This window comes from Gambusia affinis, linkage group LG03 (assembly GCF_019740435.1).
Source record: "Gambusia affinis linkage group LG03, SWU_Gaff_1.0, whole genome shotgun sequence".
NCBI lineage: Eukaryota > Metazoa > Chordata > Actinopteri > Cyprinodontiformes > Poeciliidae > Gambusia > Gambusia affinis.
This window is the reverse complement of record NC_057870.1, coordinates 25,943,894-25,970,828: the sequence shown is the minus strand read 5'-3', so window position 1 is coordinate 25,970,828 and position 26,935 is coordinate 25,943,894. Positions and strand designations below refer to the sequence as shown.

At 37.4% G+C, this 26,935-nt stretch overlaps 2 protein-coding genes across 6 annotated transcripts; both read left to right on the top strand.

The window, feature by feature from the left end:
* Positions 1-3,369: 3,369 nt before the first annotated feature.
* Positions 3,370-14,809, top strand: LOC122828826 (zinc finger protein 271-like). 4 transcript variants are annotated; one of them, XM_044112767.1, is made up of 5 exons: positions 3,370-3,469; positions 3,903-3,951; positions 5,090-5,558; positions 5,652-6,538; positions 14,416-14,809. In XM_044112767.1, the coding sequence occupies exons 2-5, from the start codon at positions 3,910-3,912 to the stop codon at positions 14,671-14,673; spliced, it is 1,656 nt and encodes a 551-aa protein (XP_043968702.1). In that variant the 5' UTR covers positions 3,370-3,469; positions 3,903-3,909; the 3' UTR covers positions 14,674-14,809. The 4 variants fall into 4 exon arrangements, with proteins under 4 accessions (XP_043968702.1, XP_043968701.1, XP_043968699.1 ...); XM_044112764.1 differs by having other exon boundaries at positions 3,371-3,469; positions 5,090-5,382; positions 5,644-6,538; XM_044112765.1 differs by having other exon boundaries at positions 3,371-3,469; positions 5,090-5,550; positions 5,812-6,538.
* Positions 12,353-22,122, top strand: LOC122828828 (gastrula zinc finger protein XlCGF49.1-like). Of its 2 annotated transcripts, none has more exons than XM_044112769.1 (3): positions 12,353-12,404; positions 20,369-20,417; positions 21,381-22,122. In XM_044112769.1, exons 2-3 carry the CDS (start codon positions 20,376-20,378, stop codon positions 21,984-21,986), a joined length of 648 nt encoding a protein of 215 aa, XP_043968704.1. In that variant the 5' UTR covers positions 12,353-12,404; positions 20,369-20,375; the 3' UTR covers positions 21,987-22,122. The 2 variants fall into 2 exon arrangements, with proteins under 2 accessions (XP_043968704.1, XP_043968703.1); XM_044112768.1 differs by lacking the exon at positions 12,353-12,404 and adding an exon at positions 19,848-19,935.
* Positions 22,123-26,935: the final 4,813 nt, after the last annotated feature.

Genomic DNA, 26,935 nt, shown 5'->3' with positions numbered 1-26,935 from the left:
CAAAATGTATTTTTACAATAAAATACCTACAGTAAAAGGAAATTAAGTTTTTTTATATCGACATGAAAAATGCAGGTAGAATTGTGTCAATATGTTCATAAATACACACCTTTAAAGATGTGTGTTCATCAATGTCAATACAAAAAAAAAAAACGATCAAAATCAGTCGTATCAAATGTAAGCATTGTGCCCCAAAAACAATTAAATAATCACATCAAAAAGTTAGAAATGTTGTCTTTAGAGTTTTCTTTGATTCCCAAATATGTTGGTGTCTAAACTGCTGCCTCAGCAGCTCTGCTTCCGAGAATTTGAGTGGGAAAATGCGAAACTTCAGTGATTTTGAAGAAAAAATAAACAGTCCATTACTCATCTGCTTCAATACAGACGGAGATGGATGTACAGGAAACCAGCTATCAGTTAAAACCAGTCTGTCAAACAACTTCAACACAAACTGAGATGGATGTGCTGGAAACCAGATGTCAAGTCAAACCAGTTTATCAATCGATTTCAACACAAACTGAACTCTTTTTATTGCTAAGAAAACATCCCTCTGAAACACAACTGAATGGGCATCAGGATCTGCAGGCCAACTATTCAAGAAATCTACAGGTAAGAACAAGAGAAAGTCAACAATGACGGCTGCTTCTGAACTGGAGACCCTTGGTAATGAAAAGGTTTCTGGAGCAAACGGTGAACAACAAGACATTTCAGTACCAGAAATAGTTGGGGATCAGATGGGTACCATCAAAAACGAAATTCATACAAAAGAAACAGTGATCCCTGAAGTACAGCAGGTCACTGAAGAAGAAACGGTCTCTGAAACCCAACAAAATGGAGATCACCAAGATCAGAAAAGGCCATTGACTAAATCCAAATGTAAGAAAGAGAAAAAGATGACAATGAAAGCTGAACTGGAAACCATTGTAAACCCGATAGAAAATGAACAAAACTTGATCTAAAACACCAAGACACCAAAAACAGATTCAGAAATGATACCAGAGATCCCCCAGACAGCCTTTCAGCAAATAGAGACAAAATCTTACAAAGTTTCAGAAGATGTAACAGGTTGGGTTCCTGTAGTTTCCACAGAAGGGGAAAGCGGTCTAATGGAAAAACAGAGAACATCCCCTCCACAGGTAAAGGTTACATTAAACAAAGATGTAATCCAAACAACACCTCAGGAATCAGAGATGAAGAGTCGGCTGAGCAGATCAATATCTCTGAAGAAGAAGAAAGTCCCATGAAAAAGATTTCACTGTGGAAGCGTTTCAAAAAGGCTTTATCTCCAACATCTCTGCGCAAGTTCAAAAACAGATGTAAAGTCCATCCAGCGTAGACAGGACTTTATGTCTCCAGTTTATTAGATTTAAAAGGGCGGTGGGGCCAAGAGTGGGTTGGGTGATTGGCGTTAATTTAAAAAGAGCTACTGTTGTTGTCAATTGGACATTTCAATATTAAAAAGCACGGTGGGAAACGTCTCTCTGTGTAGGTGTGGGTTCACTCCGGGTGCTCCGGCTTCCCCCACGTTCAACAACATCAGTACTCATGTTCATCCATTGTAAGATTTTTATTTCTAATTCTAAACAGAAAACAAGAAAACCACATTTATTAATTAAAGGGAGAATTGGGAAAAGTAAATGTAAACAACGTGGAACAAAAAGAACCTTTCAGGAGTCTAAACCTATACAAATTGGGAAAAATTTTGAAAACTATTTATCTTTCTGGGCAAGAAATATATATATAGGTATCTATATGTCCCTCTATCTTTCTCTCTCTCTATCAATATATATAAGTCTATACATATAGGAAATCTATATGTAGATATATCCATATATAGATCAAAAAAGGCTCAGAGACAGATATATTTATATCTGTCTCTCTATAAATATATATATATATATATATATATATATATATATATATATATATATATATATATATATATATATATATAAAATCAACGTGTACTGACTTAATCATATTTACAAATGTAGACCACCTGCATGTTATTGTTTACATAAGGGAATGATTATTATTTTACATGCCATCCATAGCCGCGCTGCTGCCGTATGAAACTTGGAAATGTAGGTATTATTAATTTCGTGCTGTGCTCCACAGCAAAGAAAAAACCGTTGAAGTACAACTCAAAACTATAAATATATCGCTGCACTTGACTTTACTGCAGGGGTTCCCATCCTGCATGTTTTAGTTCTCTCCCTGGCGGTAGTAAAAACCTTGTCAGCATGTCAGTGTTCTTTAGGCCTTCTAACGAGCCATCATTGGGTCCAGGTGCGTTAAACCGGGGAGAGAACTAAAACCTGCAGGATGCCGGTGTTCTGACTATCTGTGCCACCTCGTCAGATTTTCCTACCGTAGCTCGGATAGATAGCCAAGTCTGTCAGTGCTACGCGTCCAAAACTCCTACCGTCATGTTCACAAACAGAAAACAATAGCGAGTTGTGTTAATGTTAAATATATTGGATAACATTATTTGAATGACGGGGCTGAAGTGGAAGTTTAGGAGTTTTGCTTAGATTAGCATTGGAACAACTTATATAGGCTACCTCAAGAAGATCACTTCCTTCATCTGAATATCCTACCCGTTTAAAATGAAAAGCTATAGGTGTATGCTCTAATCCTTTTACTAGAATATCCTACCTGTTAAAAAAAATATTTTACGTACATGGGCGTTTTTTAAGAACCAAACAGTATCAGACAGGGGAAACAGGTTTTTATAGGAATTAAATTAAAGACAAATACAGATCACAGCAACTCCTTTTTGCGCATTAATCCATTATATGACAGACATGATTAAATGCAGCGCAGCCACAACGTGTCCACTGAACTGCGCAGGTCACTGTGCACCTGAAATGATAGGATATGATTCATATACCCTGTAATATTACACCGCTATTGCACAGCTTCAATCTCACATATTATTGCTACCAACATCTATTTAGCAAGGTTTAGTAATAAAGAGTTATTCAACTAAAATATTTTAAAGGATATGGACAAAAAAAGCCCACAAAACAACGTATTTTGTCCTGATTTTGCATGCTCGTTTCTACACAGAGGCACACACATACAAATGCAGCTTGTTTTAACATTTACAAAACAAAACAGTCATTTGTTACATCTATGGTTACATTAAGATGTAAAATATCCAAACAACCTGTCTCCATGGAAACAGTACTGTATGCATCATAACAAGTTTCCAAATCTGTTAAAATAAAATGGATTTAACATTAAAGTGAAACTTTCTGGTGCACAGAAGAATAAAGTCTGTAATCAGCCTAATCTGATGGCTGAATGTGTTTTTTTTTTTGTTTGTTTGTTTTTAAATACATAGAGAGTTAAATGTTTATGGAGCTGTAATCCTTTGAACAATGTTACCATGGAAACCATAAGAGCATCTGTCAAATGTAAATATTGTGACAAAGATAATCTGAAGAGGTGGCTCAAAGAAATTGTAAGTAAAGACTTATTTCTTTATCACATATATTTGTAATAATTCATACTGATGTTTAATAATTCACTTTATAAAATGTAGAATCATCTCTTTACTAAAACTAAAACGTGTGAAGCAGAAATCATCCCTCTGTGTCATGATTCTCACTTATTTCTGTTAAAAGTGCTAGAAGTTTATAAAGCATCTGTTTAATACATAGTTAGCTTATGAAAACTTTCAAAATATAAAACAGAAATGAAAACTTCTCAGAGAAATTAGGGATTTAATCCTGGCTGACATAAAGCAGGAAGTTAAGACTGTTTTAAAATCATAATGTGTGAAATCAGGTTGTCTCTAATCAATATCTGGTTTCAACTTTATCTGAAACTGCTGCCACTGCTGCACAAATATCCTAAATTAAATTTTACATGTTATGAATGTTTGTGTTACACAGGACTGAAATGGAGAAACTTTGCCAGGAAGAGAAAGCATCACTGGAAGAGGTTAGTTATTAAAACTTGTGGGAACTAAGTGCTACTTTTTTGTTTTTAATAGTTTTTCTGCATTTACTTTGAATGTTCTCTCTGTGCATGAATGGGATTTCTCTGGGTACTCTGGCTTCATGCCACACCTCAAAAACATGACATTTATTTTAATTAGGGATTTCTGAATTGGAATGAGTGTCGGCGTGTGTGTGTGTGTGTGTGTGTGTGTGTGTGTGTGTGTGTGTGTGTGTGTGTGTGTGTGTATGTGTGTGGTTGTTGGTCCATTATGTCTCTTTGTTGCCTGGTGACCTGACCTAACAAAACCCAAATCTTTTTGTTATCTTACAAAAGAGATCTGAAACCTTTAGAGTCCAAAGAACCATTTTTGTCTTCAGTCCAGATAAAAAACAACAACACTTTTTTAGAGCCATAAATGTTTCCTGACTTGTCATTTTGATAAACATCTAACTAAGTAACTAATTAAGTAAAATTATAGGATAGTTTTTAACTCAATGACAACAAAAACAGATTAAAAAATTAATAACTGGAACTTTTCTTGTCCTTCTGTTGTGGAAATTCAATGCAATTGTTCTGTTGTATATTACTGATGACTATGAGTCGACTGTGGCTCTGTGGGTAGATTAGTTGTTTTGTGATCAGAAGGTTGTAGGTTCAATTCCAGATTGCTCCTTGCACATGTAGATGTACCCCTGGGCAAGGCACTTACCCCCTACTGATGTATAAATGTGTGAGAGTTTGTGTGTGTGAATGGGTGGATGTGACTCCAGTGTAAAGCGCTTTGAGTGGTAAAAACGATTGGAAAAGCACTAAATAAGTTCAGTCATTTACCATTTTATTAAAATGTACTTTTGTCATTATGTCTAGATTAAAAGACCATCAGTTGGTTTTTCTGCATTTTTAACTAAATTATTAGGAGCCATTATAAAATGTCCAAAGAGCCACTTGTGGGGCCACAGGTTCCAGACCTCTAGTCCACCTGAGAGAAAGGAAAATTTATACTTTTGTATTTGATTAAACTAAACGGGGAGATGTGATAGGATGTTTTAATCTCTGCAAAGCAATAGAGATGTTGACTATCAAAGTGTTTGTGTATTATATTTACTGTTGGTTATAATTACTGTACTTCCCTTCGTAGAAACAAACCTGCACAAACCCAGGAGAACATGATGATGAAGCCTCAGTTGGTCCCAGTGATGGACAGCAGGTTCAGCCCACCAAGAGACTGCAGAAACAACACCGTTGTGACAAGTGTCTGAAACTTTTCAGATGGAAGATGAATCTGAAAATTCATCAACGCATTCACACTGGAGAGAAGCCCTATCTCTGTGACCAGTGTGGAAAGGCTTTCATTTCCAAGAGTAATTTAAACAGCCATCAGCGAATCCACACTGATGAAAAGCCTTACAGCTGCAGTCAGTGTGAGAAGAGATTCAAACGTTCCTCACATCTGAAGCTTCATCAGCGAATCCACACTGATGAAAAGCCTTACAGCTGCAGTCAGTGTGAGAAAAGATTCAAACATTCCTCCAGTCTGAAGCTTCATCAGCGAATCCACACTGGTGAAAAGCCTTATAGATGTGATCAGTGTGAGAAGACATTCAGAGATTGTTCATTTCCAAGGGTAATTTAAACAGCCATCAGTGAATCCACACTGATGAAAGGCTTTCATTGTGACCAGTGTGAGAAGAGATTCAAACAATCCTCACATCTGAAGCTACATCAGCGAATCCACACTGATGAAAAGCCTTACAGCTGCAGTCAGTGTGAGAAGAGATTCAAACAATCCCCAGGTCTGAAGCTTCATCAGCGAATCCACACTGATGAAAAGCCTTACAGCTGCAGTCAGTGTGAGAAGAGATTCAAACAATCCTCAGGTCTGAAGCTTCATCAGCGAATCCACACTGGTGAAAAGCCTTACAGCTGCAGTCAGTGTGAGAAGAGATTCAAACGTTCCTCACATCTGAAGATTCATCAGCGAATCCACACTGGTGAAAAGCCTTACAGCTGCAGTCAGTGTGAGAAGAGATTCAAACATTCCTCTGGTCTGAGGCTTCATCAGCGAATCCACACTGATGAAAAGCCTTATAGATGTGATCAGTGTGAGAAGACATTCAGAGATTCCTCAGGACTGCTGTATCATAAGCCAATCCACACTGGAGAGAAGCGCTTTCTCTGTGACCAGTGTGGAAAGGCTTTCATTTCCAAGGGTAATTTAAACAGCCATCAGCGAATCCACACTGATGAAAAGCCTTACAGCTGCAGTCAGTGTGAGAAGAGATTCAAACATTCCTCAGGTCTGAGGCTTCATCAGCGAATCCACACTGATGAAAAGCCTTACAGCTGCAGTCAGTGTGAGAAGAGATTCAAACAATCCTCAGGTCTGAAGCTTCATCAGCGAATCCACACTGGTGAAGAGCCTTACAGCTGCAGTCAGTGTGAGAAGAGATTCAAACAATCCTCACATCTGAAGATTCATCAGCGAATCCACACTGGTGAAAAGCCTTACAGCTGCAGTCAGTGTGAGAAAAGATTCAAACATACCTCAAGTCTGAAGCATCATCAGCGAATCCACACTGGTGAAAAAGCCTGATCCACATAAGACAGCAGCAACATCTGGAATGTGAAAGAACTTCTTTCTCTCCTCCTTTCTTCCATCACTACGGTGACAACAGTCGGTGACATTTACATCAATAATAATAACAAGCATGCAAACAAATTGTCATGTCGTCGTTTTGTTGTAGCAAAAACAAAGATGCTGTCGGAATCTGGGGTTGTTTTTGTTTGGCTTTGTAATTTTGTCATTTTTGGTGTTCCTTAGATTTTCTATTTTTGCCTTGTTTTTCACTTCTGTTCTTCCTTGGAGTAATTAAGTAAAGTTTATTTATATAGTGGCTGTCAGACATAAAATCACAAATCACAATAGAAATCAGCCTTAAAACAATAGAAAACATAAAACCAACATAAGAAACACAGTAAAATCAAGAGATAAAATCCTGGGAAAATAAAATGCTTTAATTGCTTTTTAAAAACCTCCAGAGTCAGAAAAACGGAGCTGAAAGGGTAAACTGTTCCACCGCCACCGACTGAAAGGCTCCCGTTAGTTTTTAACTGTGTTGGTGGAACAACCAAAACATTCAGTTTGAGAATGAAGACCATGAGCAGCAGAATATTTGGTTAAAAGCTGACAAAGGTAATCAGGAGCCTGGTCTTGTAATGCTCTGTATGTCAGCAGAAGTACTTTAAAACAAATCTTAAAATCACATGGAAACCAGTGGAGTGAAAATGGAGCAGGAGAGATACGACAGAATTTATTGGAGTTGGTGAGAAGTTTGGCTGCTGCGTTCTGTATTGATTGCAAAGGTGAAATTTGTCATAATGTGTGGTGGTGGAAACGGTGAGGCAAACGCAGTAGACCCAGATGATGTGTGATGAGATGAGGAGTTTAATGGTGATAAATAACAGTAAACAGTCCACAGACCTGGCAGCACTGCTGAGCGGAAGGCTAATGCTCGCAACAGGTAGCAACAGGCGATAACGGACGAACACAGACATACATTGACGTAAGCAGACGTAGCAAGACGTAGGACCCGACGAAGACAGACACACACAGGTGACACTAAATACACAAGAGGAAATCAGGGAACGAGATACACCTGGGGACTAATCACGGGGAGACAGGACAACACGGAGACTCAGACACACAGGAAACTCAAAATAAACACAAAAAACACAGATCACGACAAAATTGAGGATTTCCAGGCAGTTAAAAAGGGCATTACAGTATTCCAGAGGAGATGACATGAAAGCATGAATGATTTTCTCCAGGTCAACTGGAGACCATTTGTCTGATTTTAGAAATGTTTCTGAAATGAAAGAAATAAGAACGGGAAACAGCCTTAATGTGAGTCGAAGCCATTTGATTCATCATAATCATCCAACCTTTCTCATCCAAACAGGAACCTGAACTGGGAATGCATATCATATTAATACATGACTGTGCTGCATAAACTCCTGTACCTAAGTGGCCTGTAAAGGATCAATTTGAACTGGAACAAATGAAGGAAACAAGATGTGGAAATGGTATTCATGACGGCTTGTGTTCACAGAAGGAATGTGTGTATTTTATCAGCTGTCATCTGATTGATGGGTTGTTTAAATCACTTTTATATATATATATATATATATATATATATATATATATATATATATATATATATATTAAAGGATATTTTAGGTGATCAAACCACACACAAGAATAAACTCACTAATAAACTTTATCTTATTTTCTAGCCTGCATTTAGTGCTTAGTGAAATTTAAAAATATTCTCAAAATTTTGGAAGAAATGTAACCTGATTGGAATCAGATTTTTTATGACGCTGAACTTTTATCTTGTGCAATTTTGTTAATTTTTTTTTTATTTTTAGACTTTAAATTCACTGCAAAAAATTCACCTGCAGAAATTTGCCTTCAAAAATTAGCCTGAAAACATAAAGTAAAATTTTTAAAAATTTACATTTTTCAAAAAACATTTGCGAGTGAACTTTTTTTTGTGCATTTAGAGTAAAAAATATATATAGATAATTGCACAGAATAGATTCAGGGTTATAATTTCAATGTGTAAAAAATGAGATTAAATTTCTTCCATATAAAACCTAACAGCTAAATTATGAAAGAAAATGTGAATAGTGTTCCTACACATTTTTCCACATCCAATTTTGTTTATTTTTCAATACTTTTCAATTGTTTGACTTGTGTGAATGTTAATAATAAAGAGCACCTCTATCGCTATTCTAGGGTTTTATATATCAGGACAAAATATCCTTCTGAACTCTGAAATTGGTTTAAATGTGACCGCAAAGGTGAAAAAAAGGTCAAAAAAGATAGTTTTCTCCAACTGGAAAATGTTCAAACTGTTGGAAAATTTCATCATAATTCTTCCAAACTTGATGGATCATTGCTGACGTCTCCATATTAGCACACAAAGATCATGTTTTCATACAGATGCTCACTCTGATCCCTCTATTTTCAATACTTCACTTTGTTTTCCAACTCAGTGCTCTGCAGGTTTTCCAGTGGAGTTATTAGTTCACCGCCTGTCGGAAAGCTGCAGAGGAAAACTGACACTTTATTGTTAAATTAACTTGTGAATCTTTCTAGAGAAGAAAAAATGGTTTATTGTAGAATTTCTATTTTTCAAATGAAATGTATATTGAAAATAAACGGTTATCAAACACCGATGCGTCATAGTGATTTTTACTTGAACTTGTAGCAACAGGTGGCTTCAAAGCTACTCTTCTTCCTCACCCTTAAGCTGTAATGACGTAGATAAGTTGGTTAATGATTTTCAGTCTAAAGTTTCAGACTTCTCCATCCATTTTCTCCATCCATCCATTTTCTATACACCCTTCCTCCCTAATGGGGTCGGGAGGGTTGCTGGTTCTGATCTCCAGCTGCGTCCCGGGCGAGAGGCGGGGTTCACCCTGGACAGGTCGCCAGTCTGTCGCAGGGCAACACAGAAAACAGACAGGACACACAACCATTCACACACACACTCACACCTAGGGAGAATTTTAGAGAGACCAATTAACCTGACAGTCATGTTTTTGGACTGTGGGAGGAAGCCGGAGAACCCGGAGAGAACCCACCATGCACAGGGAGAACATGCAAACTCCATGCAGAAAGACCCCCAGCCGGGAATCGAACCCAGGACCTTCTTGCTGCAAGGCAACAGCTCTACCAACTGCGCCACTGTGCAGCATCATTGATTCCATTGCCCCAATTAAAATGAAGGTTGTGTCTGGTAAGAAGAAATCTCCTTGGAGAAATGCACAAACAGTTAGATCTGCAAGACAACTCTGCCGTGGGGCAGAACGAAAATGGCGTAAAACTCAACTTCACGTTCATTATGACATCTATAGAGAAAAACTACGTTACTATCATTTAACACTCAAACATGCAAGACAGGGTTTCTTTGCAGATGTCATAAACAAAAACATTAACAATGCTTGAGCTTTATGTACAATAGCTGACAGACTCACAAACCCTCCTATCACTTTACCACCTGAATTTCAGTCTATTGCTGCCTGCAACCAGTTTTCCAGCTTCTTTTCAGAGAAAATTCAAAAAATCAGAGGATTAATCTGCACATCCACTATAAAGTCAGTACCAACGCTGTGCCAAAACAAAACAAATACAGGAAAAATGACCCAATTTCAACTACTTAATTATAAAACCCTGGAGGAAATTATAAGTCAACTCAGCTCCAGTTCCTGCTGTCTGGATGTTCTACCCACACATTTCTTTAAGAAAGTCCTGCCTGTTGTTGCTACTGATCTGATCCAAATAGTAAACTCATCGCTCTCATCCGGCTTTGAAAACATCAGTAATCAAACCACTGATAAAGAAGAACAATCTGAATGTTGCCTTTGTATTGACACTAAACTGACCATGCCTTAATGCCTTGAAGGATGTTTATAATGTTTGTTTTTTTAATTATTATTATTTCACATAATTTCTTTTAAATGCATAAATTATTTTTTTATTTTTTTTTTATGTGAATTTTATTTTGTATGCCTGCTATTTTGAACATCATTTTAAAGACGCAGCTCGAACAAAAATGTCTCAAATCATTACTGCAGAATTACAGGCCGACCTCTGACCTCCCATTCATCAACAAAGTTATTGAAAAAGCTGCTTAAACAGTTAAACAGCTTCCTAACGATATACTTTGACTCCTTCAGTCTGGTTTCTGGTCTCACCACAGCACAGAGACTGGCCTAGTCAAAGTATTCAATGACATCCATATAAATACGGACTGTGTGAGAACCACAGTGCTGGTTCTGTTGGACCTCAGTGTTGACCACAACATATTACTGAATCGACTGGAGAGTTGGGTCGGACTCTCCGGTCCAGTGCTTAACTGGTTTGAATCTTACATAAAGAACAGGGATTTCTTTGTTTCAATTGGAAACTTCTCATCAAAGAGGTCAAAGGTCACATGTGGGGTACCCCAAGGTTCAATCCTAGGATCCCTCTTATTCAATATTTATATGCTCCCACTGGCTCAGGTTATAACAGGAAATAATATTAGCTACCATAACTATGCAGATGACACACAGGTCTATATTACGATGTCACCAGGTGACCTTTGACCCCATCCAATCACTGAACAGATGCTTAGAACAGATAAATGTGTGGATGTGCCAAAAATTCCTCCAGCTGAACAAAAACAAAACTGAAGTTATTATTTTTGGACCTAAAGAGGAACGATTTAGAGTTACAGATCTAGAGTTATAGATCTAGAGTTACAGATCTAGAGTTATAGATCTAGAGTCAGCACATCGGGCCCGACACCTGGGTAGTAGTGATGGATTCTGACCTGAACCTCCAGAGCCACATAAAGATAGTTACAAAGACGGCCTTCTATCACCTGAAGAACATTTCCAGGATTAAAGGACTAATGTCTCAGCCAGATCTAGAGAAACTCATCCATGTGTTCATCTTCAGTCGCATTGATTATTGCAACAGCGTCTTCACAGGTCTGTCCAACAAATCAATCAAACAGCTGCAGCTGATCCAGAATGCTGCTGCTCGTGTTCTCACTAAAACCAGGAAGATAGAGCACATAACACCAGTTTTAAAGTCCCTCCACTGGCTCCCTGTAGCTCAAAGAATAGACTTTAAAATACTGTTGTTAGTTTATAAATCACTGAATGGTTTAGCACCACAATACATTAAAGATCTGCTGCTGTTGTATCAACCTTCCAGACCTCTCAGGTTGTGATTCTGGTCTGCTCTGCATCCCCAGAACCAGAACCAAACGAGGAGAAGCAGCATTCAGTATCTATGCACCACAAATCTGGAACAAACTTCCAGAAAACTGTAAAACAGCTGAAACACTGACTTCCTTTAAATCTCAACTAAAAACCCACTTATTTAGAGTCGTATTTGAAACGTAATCAATAACAAATTTATTGACGGAATCTGACTTGATGTTCTGTTTTTATTGTTGATTCTATGTTGCATTGTGTTTTTGTGTTTGATTTGATGTAAAGCACTTTGAAATGCCTTGCTGTTGAAATGTGCTATACAAATAAAGTTTGTTTGATTGATTGAATTATGGTTACATTAAGATGTAAAATATCCAAACAACCTGTCTCCATGGAAACAGTACTGTATGCACTATAACAAGTTTCCAAATCTGTTAAAATAAAATGGATTTAACATTAAAGTCAAACTTTCTGGTGCACAGAAGAATAAAGTCTGTAATTAGCCTAATTAGATGGCTGAATGCTTTTTTTTGTTTGTTTGTTTGTTTTTAAATACATAGAGAGTTAAATGTTTATGGAGCTGTAATCCTTTGAACACTGTTACCATGGAAACCATAAGAGCATCTGTCAAATGTAAATATTGTGACAAAGATAATCTGAAGAGGGGGCTCAAAGAAATTGTAAGTAAAGACTTATTTCTTTATCACATATATTTGTAATAATTCATACTGATGTTTAATAATTCACTTTGCAAATTGTAGAATCATCTCTTTACTAAAACTAAAACGTGTGAAGCAGAAATCATCCCTCTGTGTCATGATTCTCATTTATTTCTGTTAAAAGTGCTAGAAGTTTACAAAGCATCTGTTTAATGCATAGTTAGCTTATGAAAACTTTCTAAATATAAAACAGAAATGAAAACTTCTCAGAGAAATTAGGGATTTAATCCTGGCTGACATAAAGCAGGAAGTTAAGACTGTTTTAAAATCATAATGTGTGAAATCAGGTTGTCTCTAATCAATATCTGGTTTCAACTTTATCTGAAACTGCTGCCACTGCTGCACAAATATCCTAAATTAAATTTTACATGTTATGAATGTTTGTGTTACACAGGACTGAAATGGAGAAACTTTGCCAGGAAGAGAAAGCATCACTGGAAGAGGTTAGTTATTAAAACTTGTGGGAACTAAGTGCTACTTTTTTGTTTTTAATAGTTTTTCTGCATTTACTTTGAATGTTCTCTCTGTGCATGAATGGGATTTCTCTGGGTACTCTGGCTTCATGCCACACCTCAAAAACATGACATTTATTTTAATTAGGGATTTCTGAATTGGAATGAGTGTCGGCGTGTGTGTGTGTGTGTGTGTGTGTGTGCGTGTGCGTGCGTGTGTGCATGTGTGTGCGTGCGTGCGTGTGTGTGTGTGTGTGTGTGTGTGTGTGTGTGTGTGTGTATGTGTGTGGTTGTTGGTCCATTATGTCTCTTTGTTGCCTGGTGACCTGACCTAATAAAACTCAAATCATTTTGTTATCTTACAAAAGAGATCGGAAACTTTTACAGTCCAAAGAACCATTTTTGTCTTCAGTCCAGATAAAAAACAACAACACTTTTTTAGAGCCATAAATGTTTCCTGACTTGTCATTTTAATAAACATCTAACTAAGTAACTAATTAAGTAAAATTATAGGATAGTTTTTAACTCAATGACAAGAAAAACAAATTAAAAAATTAATAACTGGAACTTTTCTTGTCCTTCTGTTGTGGAAATTCAATGCAATTGTTCTGTTGTATATTACTGATGACTATGAGTCGACTGTGGCTCTGTGGGTAGATTAGTTGTTTTGTGATCAGAAGGTTGTAGGTTCAATTCCAGATTGCTCCTTGCACATGTAGATGTACCTCTGGGCAAGGCACTTACCCCCTACTGATGTATAAGTGTGTGAGAGTTTGTGTGTGTGAATGGGTGGATGTGACTCCAGTGTAAAACGCTTGAGTGGTAAAAACGATTGGAAAAGCACTAAATAAATTCAGTCATTTACCATTTTATTAAAATGTACTTTTGTCATTATGTCTAGATTAAAAGACCATCAGTTGGTTTTTCTGCATTTTTAACTAAATTATTAGGAGCCATTAAAAAATGTCCAAAGAGCCACTCGTGGGGCCACAGGTTCCAGACCTCTAGTCCACCTGAGAGAAAGACAAATTTATACTTTTGTATTTGATTAAACTAAACGGGGAGATGTGTTAGGATGTTTTAATCTCTGCAAAGCAATAGAGATGTTGACTATCAAAGTGTTTGTGTATTATATTTACTGTTGGTTATAATTACTGTACTTCCCTTCGTAGAACCAAACCTGCACAAACCCAGGAGAACATGATGATGAAGCCTCAGTTGGTCCCAGTGATGGACAGCAGGTTCAGCCCACCAAGAGACTGCAGAAACAACACCGTTGTAACAAGTGTCTGAAACTTTTCAGATGGAAGTGGTATCTGAAAATTCATCAACAAATTCACACTGGAGTGAAGCGCTTTCTCTGTGACCAGTGTGGAAAGGCTTTCAATCAGAAGTATCATTTAAATAGACATCTGCGAATCCACACTGGTGAAAAGCCTTATAGATGTGATCAGTGTGAGAAGACTTTCAATCAGAAGTGTCATTTAAACAGCCATCAGCGAATCCACACTGATGAAAAGCCTTACAGCTGCAGTCAGTGTGAGAAAGGATTCAAACATTCCTCAAATCTGAAGCTTCATCAGCGAATCCACACTGGTGAAAAGCCTTACAGCTGCAGTCAGTGTGAGAAGAGATTCAAACAATACTCACATCTGAAGATTCATCAGCGAATCCACACTGGTGAAAAGCCTTACAGCTGCAGTCAGTGTGAGAAGAGATTCAAACGTTCCTCAAGTCTGAAGCATCATCAGCGAATCCACGCAGGAGAAAAAGCCTGATCCACATAAGACAGCAGCAACATCTGGAATGTGAAAGAACTTCTTTCTCTCCTCCTTTCTTCCATCACTACGGTGACAACAGTCGGTGATGTCAGTAACATTTATATCAATAATAATAACAAGCATGCAAACAAATTGTCATGTCGTCGTTTTGTTGTAGCAAAAACAAAGATGCTGTCGGAATCTGGGGTTGTTTTTGTTTGGCTTTGTAATTTTGTCATTTTTGGTGTTCCTTAGATTTTCTATTTTTGCCTTGTTTTCCACTTCTGTTCTTCCTTAGAGTAATTAAGTAAAGTTTATTTATAAAGTGGCTGTCACAGACATAAAATCACAAATCACAATAGAAATCAGCCTTAAAACAATAGAAAACATAAAACCAACATAAGAAACACAGTAAAATCAAGAAATAAAATCCTGGGAAAATAAAATGTTTTAATTGCTTTTTAAAAACCTCCAGAGTCAGAAAAACGGAGCTGAAAGGGTAAACTGTTCCACCGCCACCGACTGAAAGGCTCCCGTTAGTTTTTAACTGTGTTGGTGGAACAACCAAAACATTCAGAGTTTGAGAATGAAGACCATGAGCAGCAGAATATTTAGTTAAAAGCTGACAAAGGTAATCAGGAGCCTGGTCTTGTATTGCTCTGTATGTCAGCAGAAGTACTTTAAAACAAATCTTAAAATCACATGGAAGCCAGTGGAGTGAAAATGGAACAGGAGAGATACGACAGAATTTATTGGATTTGGTGAGAAGTCTGGATGCTGCGTTCTGTATTGATTGCAAAGCATGAATGATTTTCTCCAGGTCAACTGGAGACCTTTTGTCTGATTTTAGAAATGTTTCTGAAATGAAAGAAATAAGAACGGGAAACAGCCTTAATGTGAGTCGAAGCCATTTGATTCATCATAATCATCCAACCTTTCTCATCCAAACAGGAACCTGAACTGGGAATGCATATCATATTAATACATGACTGTGCTGCATAAACTCCTGTACCTAAGTGGCCCATAAAGGATCAATTTGAACTGGAACAAATGAAGGAAACAAGATGTGGAAATGGTATTCATGACGGCTTGTGTTCACAGAAGGAATGTGTGTATTTTATCAGCTGTCATCTGATTGATGGGTTGTTTAAATCACTTTTATATATATATATATATATATATATATAAAAGGATATTTTAGGTGATCAAACCACACACAAGAATAAACTCACTAATAAACTTTATCTTATTTTCTAGCCTGCATTTAGTGCTTAGTGAAATTTAAAAATATCCTCAAAATTTTGGAAGAAATGTAACCTGATTGGAATCAGATTTTTTATGACGCTGAACTTTTATCTTGTGCAATTTTGTCAATGTTATTTTTATTTTTACACTTTAAATTCACTGCAAAAAAATCACCTGCAGAAATTTGCCTTCAAAAATTAGCCTGAAAACATAAAAGTTCAAAGATTACATCTTTCAAGAAACATTTGCATGTGAATTTTTTTGTACATTTAGAGTAAAAAATAGATAATTGCACAGAATAGATTCAGGGTTATAATTTCAATGTGTAAAAAATGAGATTAAATTTCTTCCATATAAAACCTAACAGCTAAATTATGAAAGAAAATGTGAATAGTGTTCCTACACATTTTTCCACATCCAATTTTGTTTATTTTTCAATACTTTTCAATTGTTTGACTTGTGTGAATGTTAATAATAAAGAGCACCTCTATCGCTATTCTAGGGTTTTATATATCAGGACAAAATATCCTTCTGAACTCTGAAATTGGTTTAAATGTGACCGCAAAGGTGAAAAAAAGGTCAAAAAAGATAGTTTTCTCCAACTGGAAAATGTTCAAACTGTTGGAAAATTTCATCATAATTCTTCCAAACTTGATGGATCATTGCTGACGTCTCCATATTAGCACACAAAGATCATGTTTTCATACAGATGCTCACTCTGATCCCTCTATTTTCAATACTTCACTTTGTTTTCCAACTCAGTGCTCTGCAGGTTTTCCAGTGGAGTTATTAGTTCACCGCCTGTCGGAAAGCTGCAGAGGAAAACTGACACTTTATTGTTAAATTAACTTGTGAATCTTTCTAGAGAAGAAAAAATGGTTTATTGTAGAATTTCTATTTTTCAAATGAAATGTATATTGAAAATAAACGGTTATCAAACACCGATGGCGTCCAGGTGATTTTTACTTGAACTTGTAGCAACAGGTGGCTTCAAAGCTACTCTTCTTCCTCACCCTTAAGCTGTAATGACGTAGATAAGTTGGTTAATGATTTTCAGTCTAAAGTTTCAGACTTCTCCATCCATCCATTTTCTATACACCCTTCGTCCCCAATGGGGTCGGGAGGGTTGCTGGTTCTGATCTCCAGCTGCGTCCCGGGCGAGAGGCGGGGTTCACCCTGGACAGGTCGCCAGTCTGTCGCAGGGCAACACAGAAAACAGACAGGACACACAACCATTCACACACACACTCACACCTAGGGAGAATTTTAGAGAGCCCAATTAACCTGACAGTCATGTTTTTGGACTGTGGGAGGAAGCCGGAGAACCCGGAGAGAACCCACCATGCACAGGGAGAACATGCAAACTCATGCAGAAAGACCCCCAGCCGGGAATCGAACCCAGGACCTTCTTGCTACAAGGCAACAGCTCTACCAACTGCGCCACTGTGCAGCATCATTGATTCCATTGCCCCAATTAAAATGAAGGTTGTGTCTGGTAAGAAGAAATCTCCTTGGAGAAATGCACAAACAGTTAGATCTGCAAGACAACTCTGCCGTGGGGCAGAACGAAAATGGCGTAAAACTCAACTTCACGTTCATTATGACATCTATAGAGAAAAACTACGTTACTATCATTTAACACTCAAAAATTCAAGACAGGGTTTCTTTGCAGATGTCATAAACAAAAACATTAACAATGCTTGAGCTTTATGTACAATAGCTGACAGACTCACAAACCCTCCTATCACTTTACCACCTGAATTTCAGTCTATTGCTGCCTGCAACCAGTTTTCCAGCTTCTTTTCAGAGAAAATTCAAAAAATCAGAGGATTAATCTGCACATCCACTATAAAGTCAGTACCAACGCTGTGCCAAAACAAAACAAATACAGGAAAAATGACCCAATTTCAAATACTTAATTATAAAACCCTGGAGGAAATTATAAGTCAACTCAGCTCCAGTTCCTGCTGTCTGGATGTTCTACCCACACATTTCTTTAAGAAAGTCCTGCCTGTTGTTGCTACTGATCTGATCCAAATAGTAAACTCATCGCTCTCATCCGGCTTTGAAAACAGCAGTAATCAAACCACTGATAAAAAAGAACAATCTATTCTAGACAAATCATTACTGCAGAATTACAGGCTGACCTCTGACCTCCCATTCATCAACAAAGTTATTGAAAAAGCTGTTTAAACAGTTAAACATCTTCTTAACGATAACCAACCGCTTTGACTCCTTCAGTCTGGTTTCTGGTCTCACCACAGCACAGAGACTGGCCTAGTCAAAGTATTCAATGACATCCATATAAATACGGACTGTGTGAGAACCACAGTGCTGGTTCTGTTGGACCTCAGTGTTGACCACAACATATTACTGAATCGACTGGAGAGTTGGGTCGGAGTCTCCGGTCCAGTGCTTAACTGGTTTGAATCTTACATAAAGAACAGGGATTTCTTTGTTTCAATTGGAAACTTCACATCAAAGAGGTCAAAGGTGACATGTGGGGTACCCCAAGGTTCAATCCTAGGACCCCTCTTATTCAATATTTATATGCTCCCACTGGCTCAGGTTATAACAGGAAATAATATTAGCTACCATAACTATGCAGATGACACAAAGGTCTATATTAGGATGTCACCAGGTGACCTTTGACCCCATCCAATCACTGAACAGATGCTTAGAACAGATAAATGTGTAGATGTGCCAAAAATTTCTCCAGCTGAACAAAAACAATACTGAAGTTATTATTTTTGGACCTAAAGAGGAACGATTTAGAGTTATAGATCTAGAGTTATAGATCTAGAGTTACAGATTAAGAGTTACAAATCTAGAGTTATAGATCTAGAGTTACAGATTAAGAGTTACAGATCTAGAGTTATAGATCTAGAGTCAGTGGACTGCTTCAGTTATTACAACTAAAAACCAGCGATCAGGCCCGAAACCTGGGAGTAGTGATGGACTCTGACCCCGACCTCCAGAGCCACATAAAGACAGTTACAAAGACGGCCTTCTATCACCTGAAGAACATTTCCAGGATTAAAGGACTAATGTCTCAGCCAGATCTAGAGAAACTCATCCATGCATTTATCTTCAGTCGTATTGATTATTGTAACGGCGTCTTCACAGGTCTGTCCAACAAATCAATCAAACAGCTGCAGCTGATCCAGAATGCTGCTGCTCGTGTTCTCACTAAAACCAGGAAGATAGAGCACATAACACCAGTTTTAAAGTCCCTCCACTGGCTCCCTGTCGCTCAAAGAATAGACTTTAAAATACTGTTAGTTTATAAATCACTGAATGGTTTAGCACCACAATACATTAAAGATCTGCTGCTGTTGTATCAACCTTCCAGACCTCTCAGGTTGTGATTCTGGTCTGCTCTGCATCCCCAGAACCAGAACCAAACGAGGAGAAGCAGCATTCAGCATCTATGCACCACAAACCTGGAACAAACTTCCAGAAAACTGTAAAACAGCTGAAACACTGACTTCCTTTAAATCTCAACTAAAAACCCACTTATTTAGAGTTGTATTCGAAACGTAATCAATTGCAAATTTATTGACAGAATCTGACTTGATGTTCTGTTTTTATTGTTGATTCTATGTTGCATTGTGTTTTTGTGTTTGATTTGATGTAAAGCACTTTGAAATGCCTTGCTGCTGAAATGTGCTATACAAATAAAGTTTGTTTGATTGATTGAATTATGGTTACATTAAGATGTAAAATATCCAAACAACCTGTCTCCATGGAAACAGTACTGTATGCATCATAACAAGTTTCCAGATCTGTTAAAATAAAATGGATTTAATATTAAAGTCAAACTTTCTGGTGCACAGAAGAATAAAGTCTGTAATTAGCCTAATCTGATGGCTGAATATGTTTTTTTTGTTTGTTTGTTTGTTTTTAAATACATAGAGAGTTAAATGTTTATGGAGCTGTAATCCTTTGAACACTGTTACCATGGAAACCATAAGAGCATCTGTCAAATGTAAATATTGTGACAAAGATAATCTGAAGAGGTGGCTCAAAGAAATTGTAAGTAAAGACTTATTTCTTTATCACATATATTTGTAATAATTCATACTGATGTTTAATAATTCACTTTATAAAATGTAGAATCATCTCTTTACTAAAACTAAAACGTGTGAAGCAGAAATCATCCCTCTGTGTCATGATTCTCATTTATTTCTGTTAAAAGTGCTAGAAGTTTACAAAGCATCTGTTTAATACATAGTTAGCTTATGAAAACTTTCTAAATATAAAACAGAAATGAAAACTTCTCAGAGAAATTAGGGATTTAATCCTGGCTGACATAAAGCAGGAAGTTAAGACTGTTTTAAAATCATAATGTGTGAAATCAGGTTGTCTCTAATCAATATCTGGTTTCAACTTTATCTGAAACTGCTGCCACTGCTGCACAAATATCCTAAATTAAATTTTACATGTTATGAATGTTTGTGTTACACAGGACTGAAATGGAAAAACGTTGCCAGGGAGAGAAAGCATCACTGGAAGAGGTTAGTTATTAAACCTTGTGGGAACTAAGTGCTACTTTTTTGTTTTTAATAGTTTTTCTGCATTTACTTTGAATGTTCTCTCTGTGCATGAATGGGATTTCTCTGGGTACTCTGGCTTCATGCCACACCTCAAAAACATGACATTTATTTTAATTAGGGATTTCTGAATTGCGTGTGTGTGTGGCTGGCAGTGTGTGTGTGTGTGTGTGTGTGGTTGTTGGTCCATTATGTCTCTTTGTTGCCTGGTGACCTGACCTAACAAAACTCAAATCATTTTGTTAAAACATAACTAAGTTACTGTAATTATTATAGTATTACTGGCAACAGTGTTGCCAGTAAGGTACTGTAAAAATTACAATAAAAAGTCTAACAGTGTGGAACTAAATTCAATGCAATTGTTCTGTTGTATATTACTGATGACTATGAGTCGACTGTGGCTCTGTGGGTAGATTAGTTGTTTTGTGATCAGAAGGTTGTAGGATCAATTCCAGATTGCTCCTTGCACATGTAGATGTACCTCTGGGCAAGGCACTTACACCCTAATGATGTATAAATGTGAGAGTTTGTGTGTGTGAATGGGTGGATGTGACTCCAGTGTAAAGCGCTTTGAGTGGTAAAAATGATTGGAAAAGCGCTAAATAAGTTCAGTCATTTACCATTTTATTAAAATGTACTTTTGTCATTATGCCAAGATTAAAAGACCATCAGTTGGTTTTTCTGCATTTTTAACTAAATTATTAGGAGCCATTAAAAAATGTCCAAAGAGCCACTCGTGGGGCCACAGGTTCCAGACCTTTAGTCCACCTGAGAGAAAGACAAATTTATACTTTTGTATTTGATTAAACTAAACGGGGAGATGTGTTAGGATGTTTTAATCTCTGCAAAGCAATAGAGATGTTGACTATCAAAGTGTTTGTGTATTATATTTACTGTTGGTTATAATTACTGTACTTCCCTTCGTAGAAACAAACCTGCACAAACCCAGGAGAACATTATGATGAAGCCTCAGTTGGTCCCAGTGATGGACAGCAGGTTCAGCCCACCAAGAGACTGCAGAAACAACACCGTTGTAACAAGTGTCTGAAACTTTTCAGAGGGAAGACGAAGCTGAAAATTCATCAACGCATTCACACTGGAGAGAAGCTCTATCTCTGTGACCAGTGTGGAAAGGCTTTCATTTCCAAGGGTAATTTAAACAGCCATCAGCGAATCCACACTGGTGAAAAGCCTTATAGATGTGATCAGTGTGAGAAGACTTTCAATCAGAAGTGTCATTTAAACAGCCATCAGCGAATCCACACTGATGAAAAGCCTTACAGCTGCAGTCAGTGTGAGAAAGGATTCAAACATTCCTCAAATCTGAAGCTTCATCAGCGAATCCACACTGGTGAAAAGCCTTACAGCTGCAGTCAATGTGAGAAGAGATTCAAACAATACTCACATCTGAAGATTCATCAGCGAATCCACACTGATGAAAAGCCTTACAGCTGCAGTCAGTGTGAGAAAAGATTCAAACATACCTCAAGTCTGAAGCATCATCAGCGAATCCACACAGGAGAAAAAGCCTGATCCACATAAGACAGCAGGAACATCTGGAATGTGAAGGAACTTCTTTCTCTCCTCCTTTCTTCCATCACTACGGTGACAACAGTCGGTGATGTCAGTAACATTTATATCAATAATAATAACAAGCATGCAAACAAATTGTCATGTCGTCGTTTTGTTGTAGAAAAACAAAAATGCTGTCGGAATCTGGGGTTGTTTGAGTTTGGTTTTGGAATTTTGTCATTTTTGGTGTTCCTTAGATTTTCTATTTTTCCCTTGTTTTCCACTTCTGTTCTTCCTTAGAGTAATTAAGTAAAGTTTATTTATAAAGTGGCTGTCACAGACATAAAATCACAAATCACAATAGAAATCAGCCTTAAAACAATAGAAAACATAAAACCAACATAAGAAACACAGTAAAATCAAGAGATAAAATCCTGGGAAAATAAAATGTTTTAGTTGCATTTTAAAAACCTCCAGAGTCAGAAAAACGGAGCTGAAAGGGTAAACTGTTCCACTGCCACCGACTGAAAGGCTCCCGTTAGTTTTTAACTGTGTTGGTGGAACAACCAAAACATTCAGAGTTTGAGAATGAAGACCATGAGCAGCAGAATATTTGGTTAAAAGCTGACAAAGGTAATCAGGAGCCTGGTCTTGTATTGCTCTGTATGTCAGCAGAAGTACTTTAAAACAAATCTGAAAATCACATGGAAGCCAGTGGAGTGAAAATGGAACAGGAGAGATACGACAGAATTTATTGGATTTGGTGAGAAGTTTAGATGCTGCTTTCTGTATTGATTGCAAAGGTGAAATTGAGGATTTCCAGGCAGTTAAAAAGGGCATTACAGTATTCCAGAGGAGATGACATGAAAGCATGAATGATTTTCTCCAGGTCAACTGGAGACCTTTTGTCTGATTTCAGAAATGTTTCTGAAATGAAAGAAATAAGAACAGGAAACAGCCTTAATGTGAGTCGAAGCCATTTGATTCATCATAATCATCCAACCTTTCTCATCCAAAGAGGAACCTGAACTGGGAATGCATATCATATTAATACATGACTGTGCTGCATAAACTCCTGTACCTAAGTGGCCCATAAAGGATCAATTTGAACTGGAACAAATGAAGGAAACAAGATGTGGAAATGGTATTCATGACGGCTGATCAAACCACACACAAGAATAAACTCACTAATAAACTTTATCTTATTTTCTAGCCTGCATTTAGTGGTTAGTGAAATTTAAAAATATCCTCAAAATTTTGGAAGAAATGTAACCTGATTGGAATCAGATTTTTTATGACACTGAATTTTTATCTTATGAAATTTTGTCAATGTTATTTTTATTTTTACACTTTAAATTCACTGCAAAAAAATCACCTGCAGAAATTTGCCTTCAAAAATTAGCCTGAAAACATAAAATAAAATTTTGAAAAATTTAAATTTTTCAAGAAACATTTGCGAGTGAACTTTTTTTGTGCATTTAGAGTAAAAAATATATATAGATAATTGCACAGAATAGATTCAGGGTTATAATTTCAATGTGTAAATAATTAGATTAAATTTCTTCCATATAAAACCTAACAGCTAAATTATGAAAGAAAATGTGAATAGTGTTCCTACACATTTTTCCACATCCAATTTTGTTTATTTTTCAATACTTTTCAATTGTTTGACTTGTGTGAATGTTAATAATAAAGAGCACCTCTATCGCTATTCTAGGGTTTTATATATCAGGACAAAATATCCTTCTGAACTCTGAAATTGGTTTAAATGTGACCGCAAAGGTGAAAAAAAGGTCAAAAAAGATAGTTTTCTCCAACTGGAAAATGTTCAAACTGTTGGAAAATTTCATCATAATTCTTCCAAACTTGATGGATCATTGCTGACGTCTCCATATTAGCACACAAAGATCATGTTTTCATACAGATGCTCACTCTGATCCCTCTATTTTCAATACTTCACTTTGTTTTCCAACTCAGTGCTCTGCAGGTTTTCCAGTGGAGTTATTAGTTCACCGCCTGTCGGAAAGCTGCAGAGGAAAACTGACACTTTATTGTTAAATTAACTTGTGAATCTTTCTAGAGAAGAAAAAATGGTTTATTGTAGAATTTCTATTTTTCAAATGAAATGTATATTGAAAATAAACGGTTATCAAACACCGATGGCGTCCAGGTGATTTTTACTTGAACTTGTAGCAACAGGTGGCTTCAAAGCTACTCTTCTTCCTCACCCTTAAGCTGTAATGACGTAGATAAGTTGGTTAATGATTTTCAGTCTAAAGTTTCAGACTTCTCCATCCATCCATTTTCTATACACCCTTCGTCCCTAATGGGGTCGGGAGGGTTGCTGGTGCCTATCTCCAGCTGCGTCCCGGGCGAGAGGCGGGGTTCACCCTGGACAGGTCGCCAGTCTGTCGCAGGGCAACACAGAAAACAGACAGGACACACAACCATTCACACACACACTCACACCTAGGGAGAATTTTAGAGAGCCCAATTAACCTGACAGTCATGTTTTTGGACTGTGGGAGGAAGCCGGAGAACCCGGAGAGAACCCACCATGCACAGGGAGAACATGCAAACTCCATGCAGAAAGACCCCCAGCCGGGAATCGAACCCAGGACCTTCTTGCTACAAGGCAACAGCTCTACCAACTGCGCCACTGTGCAGCATCATTGATTCCATTGCCCCAATTAAAATGAAGGTTGTGTCTGGTAAGAAGAAATCTCCTTGGAGAAATGCACAAACAGTTAGATCTGCAAGACAACTCTGCCGTGGGGCAGAACGAAAATGGCGTAAAACTCAACTTCACGTTCATTATGACATCTATAGAGAAAAACTACGTTACTATCATTTAACACTCAAAAATTCAAGACAGGGTTTCTTTGCAGATGTCATAAACAAAAACATTAACAATGCTTGAGCTTTATGTACAATAGCTGACAGACTCACAAACCCTCCTATCACTTTACCACCTGAATTTCAGTCTATTGCTGCCTGCAACCAGTTTTCCAGCTTCTTTTCAGAGAAAATTCAAAAAATCAGAGGATTAATCTGCACATCCACTATAAAGTCAGTACCAACGCTGTGCCAAAACAAAACAAATACAGGAAAAATGACCCAATTTCAACTACTTAATTATAAAACCCTGGAGGAAATTATAAGTCAACTCAGCTCCAGTTCCTGCTGTCTGGATGTTCTACCCACACATTTCTTTAAGAAAGTCCTGCCTGTTGTTGCTACTGATCTGATCCAAATAGTAAACTCATCGCTCTCATCCGGCTTTGAAAACAGCAGTAATCAAACCACTGATAAAAAAGAACAATCTATTCTAGACAAATCACTACTGCAGAATTACAGGCCGACCTCTGACCTCCCATTCATCAACAAAGTTATTGAAAAAGCTGTTTAAACAGTTAAACAGCTTCCTAACGATAACCAACCGCTTTGACTCCTTCAGTCTGGTTTCTGGTCTCACCACAGCACAGAGACTGGCCTAGTCAAAGTATTCAATGACATCCATATAAATACGGACTGTGTGAGAACCACAGTGCTGGTTCTGTTGGACCTCAGTGTTGACCACAACATATTACTGAATCGACTGGAGAGTTGGGTCGGAGTCTCCGGTCCAGTGCTTAACTGGTTTGAATCTTACATAAAGAACAGGGATTTCTTTGTTTCAATTGGAAACTTCTCATCAAAGAGGTCAAAGGTGACATGTGGGGTACCCCAAGGTTCAATCCTAGGACCCCTCTTATTCAATATTTATATGCTCCCACTGGCTCAGGTTATAATAGGAAATAATATTAGCTACCATAACTATGCAGATGACACACAGGTCTATATTACGATGTCACCAGGTGACCTTTGACCCCATCCAATCACTGAACAGATGCTTAGAACAGATAAATGTGTAGATGTGCCAAAAATTTCTCCAGCTGAACAAAAACAAAACTGAAGTTATTATTTTTGGACCTAAAGAGGAACGATTTAGAGTTATAGATCTAGAGTTACAGATCTAGAGTTATAGATCTAGAGTTACAGATCTAGAGTTATAGATCTAGAGTCAGTGGACTGCTTCAGTTATTACAACTAAAAACCAGCGATCAGGCCCGAAACCTGGGAGTAGTGATGAACTCTGACCTGAACCTCCAGAGCCACATAAAGACAGTTACAAAGACGGCCTTCTATCACCTGAAGAACATTTCCAGGATTAAAGGACTAATGTCTCAGCCAGATCTAGAGAAACTCATCCATGCATTTATCTTCAGTCGTATTGATTATTGTAACGGCGTCTTCACAGGTCTGTCCAACAAATCAATCAAACAGCTGCAGCTGATCCAGAATGCTGCTGCTCGCGTTCTCACTAAAACCAGGAAGATAGAGCACATAACACCAGTTTTAAAGTCCCTCCACTGGCTCCCTGTCGCTCAAAGAATAGACTTTAAAATACTGTTGTTAGTTTATAAATCACTGAATGGTTTAGCACCACAATACATTAAAGATCTGCTGCTGTTGTATCAACCTTCCAGACCTCTCAGGTTCTGATTCTGGTCTGCTCTGCATCCCCAGAACCAGAACCAAACGAGGAGAAGCAGCATTCAGCATCTATGCACCACAAATCTGGAACAAACTTCCAGAAAACTGTAAAACAGCTGAAACACTGACTTCCTTTAAATCTCAACTAAAAACCCACTTATTTAGAGTTGTATTTGAAACGTAATCAATTGCAAATTTATTGACAGAATCTGACTTGATGTTCTGTTTTTATTGTTGATTCTATGTTGCATTGTGTTTTTGTGTTTGATTTGATGTAAAGCACTTTGAAATGCCTTGCTGCTGAAATGTGCTATACAAATAAAGTTTGATTGATTGATTGAATTATGGTTACATTAAGATGTAAAATATCCAAACAACCTGTCTCCATGGAAACAGTACTGTATGCACTATAACAAGTTTCCAGATCTGTTAAA

Coding starts and splice junctions, on each gene's coding strand:
- LOC122828826 (XM_044112767.1), top strand. CDS start 3,910: ATGGAGAAACTTTGCCAGGAAGAGAAAGCATCACTGGAAGAG. Junction 3,952..5,089: donor AGAAAGCATCACTGGAAGAG/GTTAGTTATTAA, acceptor TTCCCTTCGTAG/AAACAAACCTGCACAAACCC. Junction 5,559..5,651: donor GTGTGAGAAGACATTCAGAG/ATTGTTCATTTC, acceptor AGAGATTCAAAC/AATCCTCACATCTGAAGCTA.
- LOC122828828 (XM_044112769.1), top strand. CDS start 20,376: ATGGAAAAACGTTGCCAGGGAGAGAAAGCATCACTGGAAGAG. Junction 20,418..21,380: donor AGAAAGCATCACTGGAAGAG/GTTAGTTATTAA, acceptor TTCCCTTCGTAG/AAACAAACCTGCACAAACCC.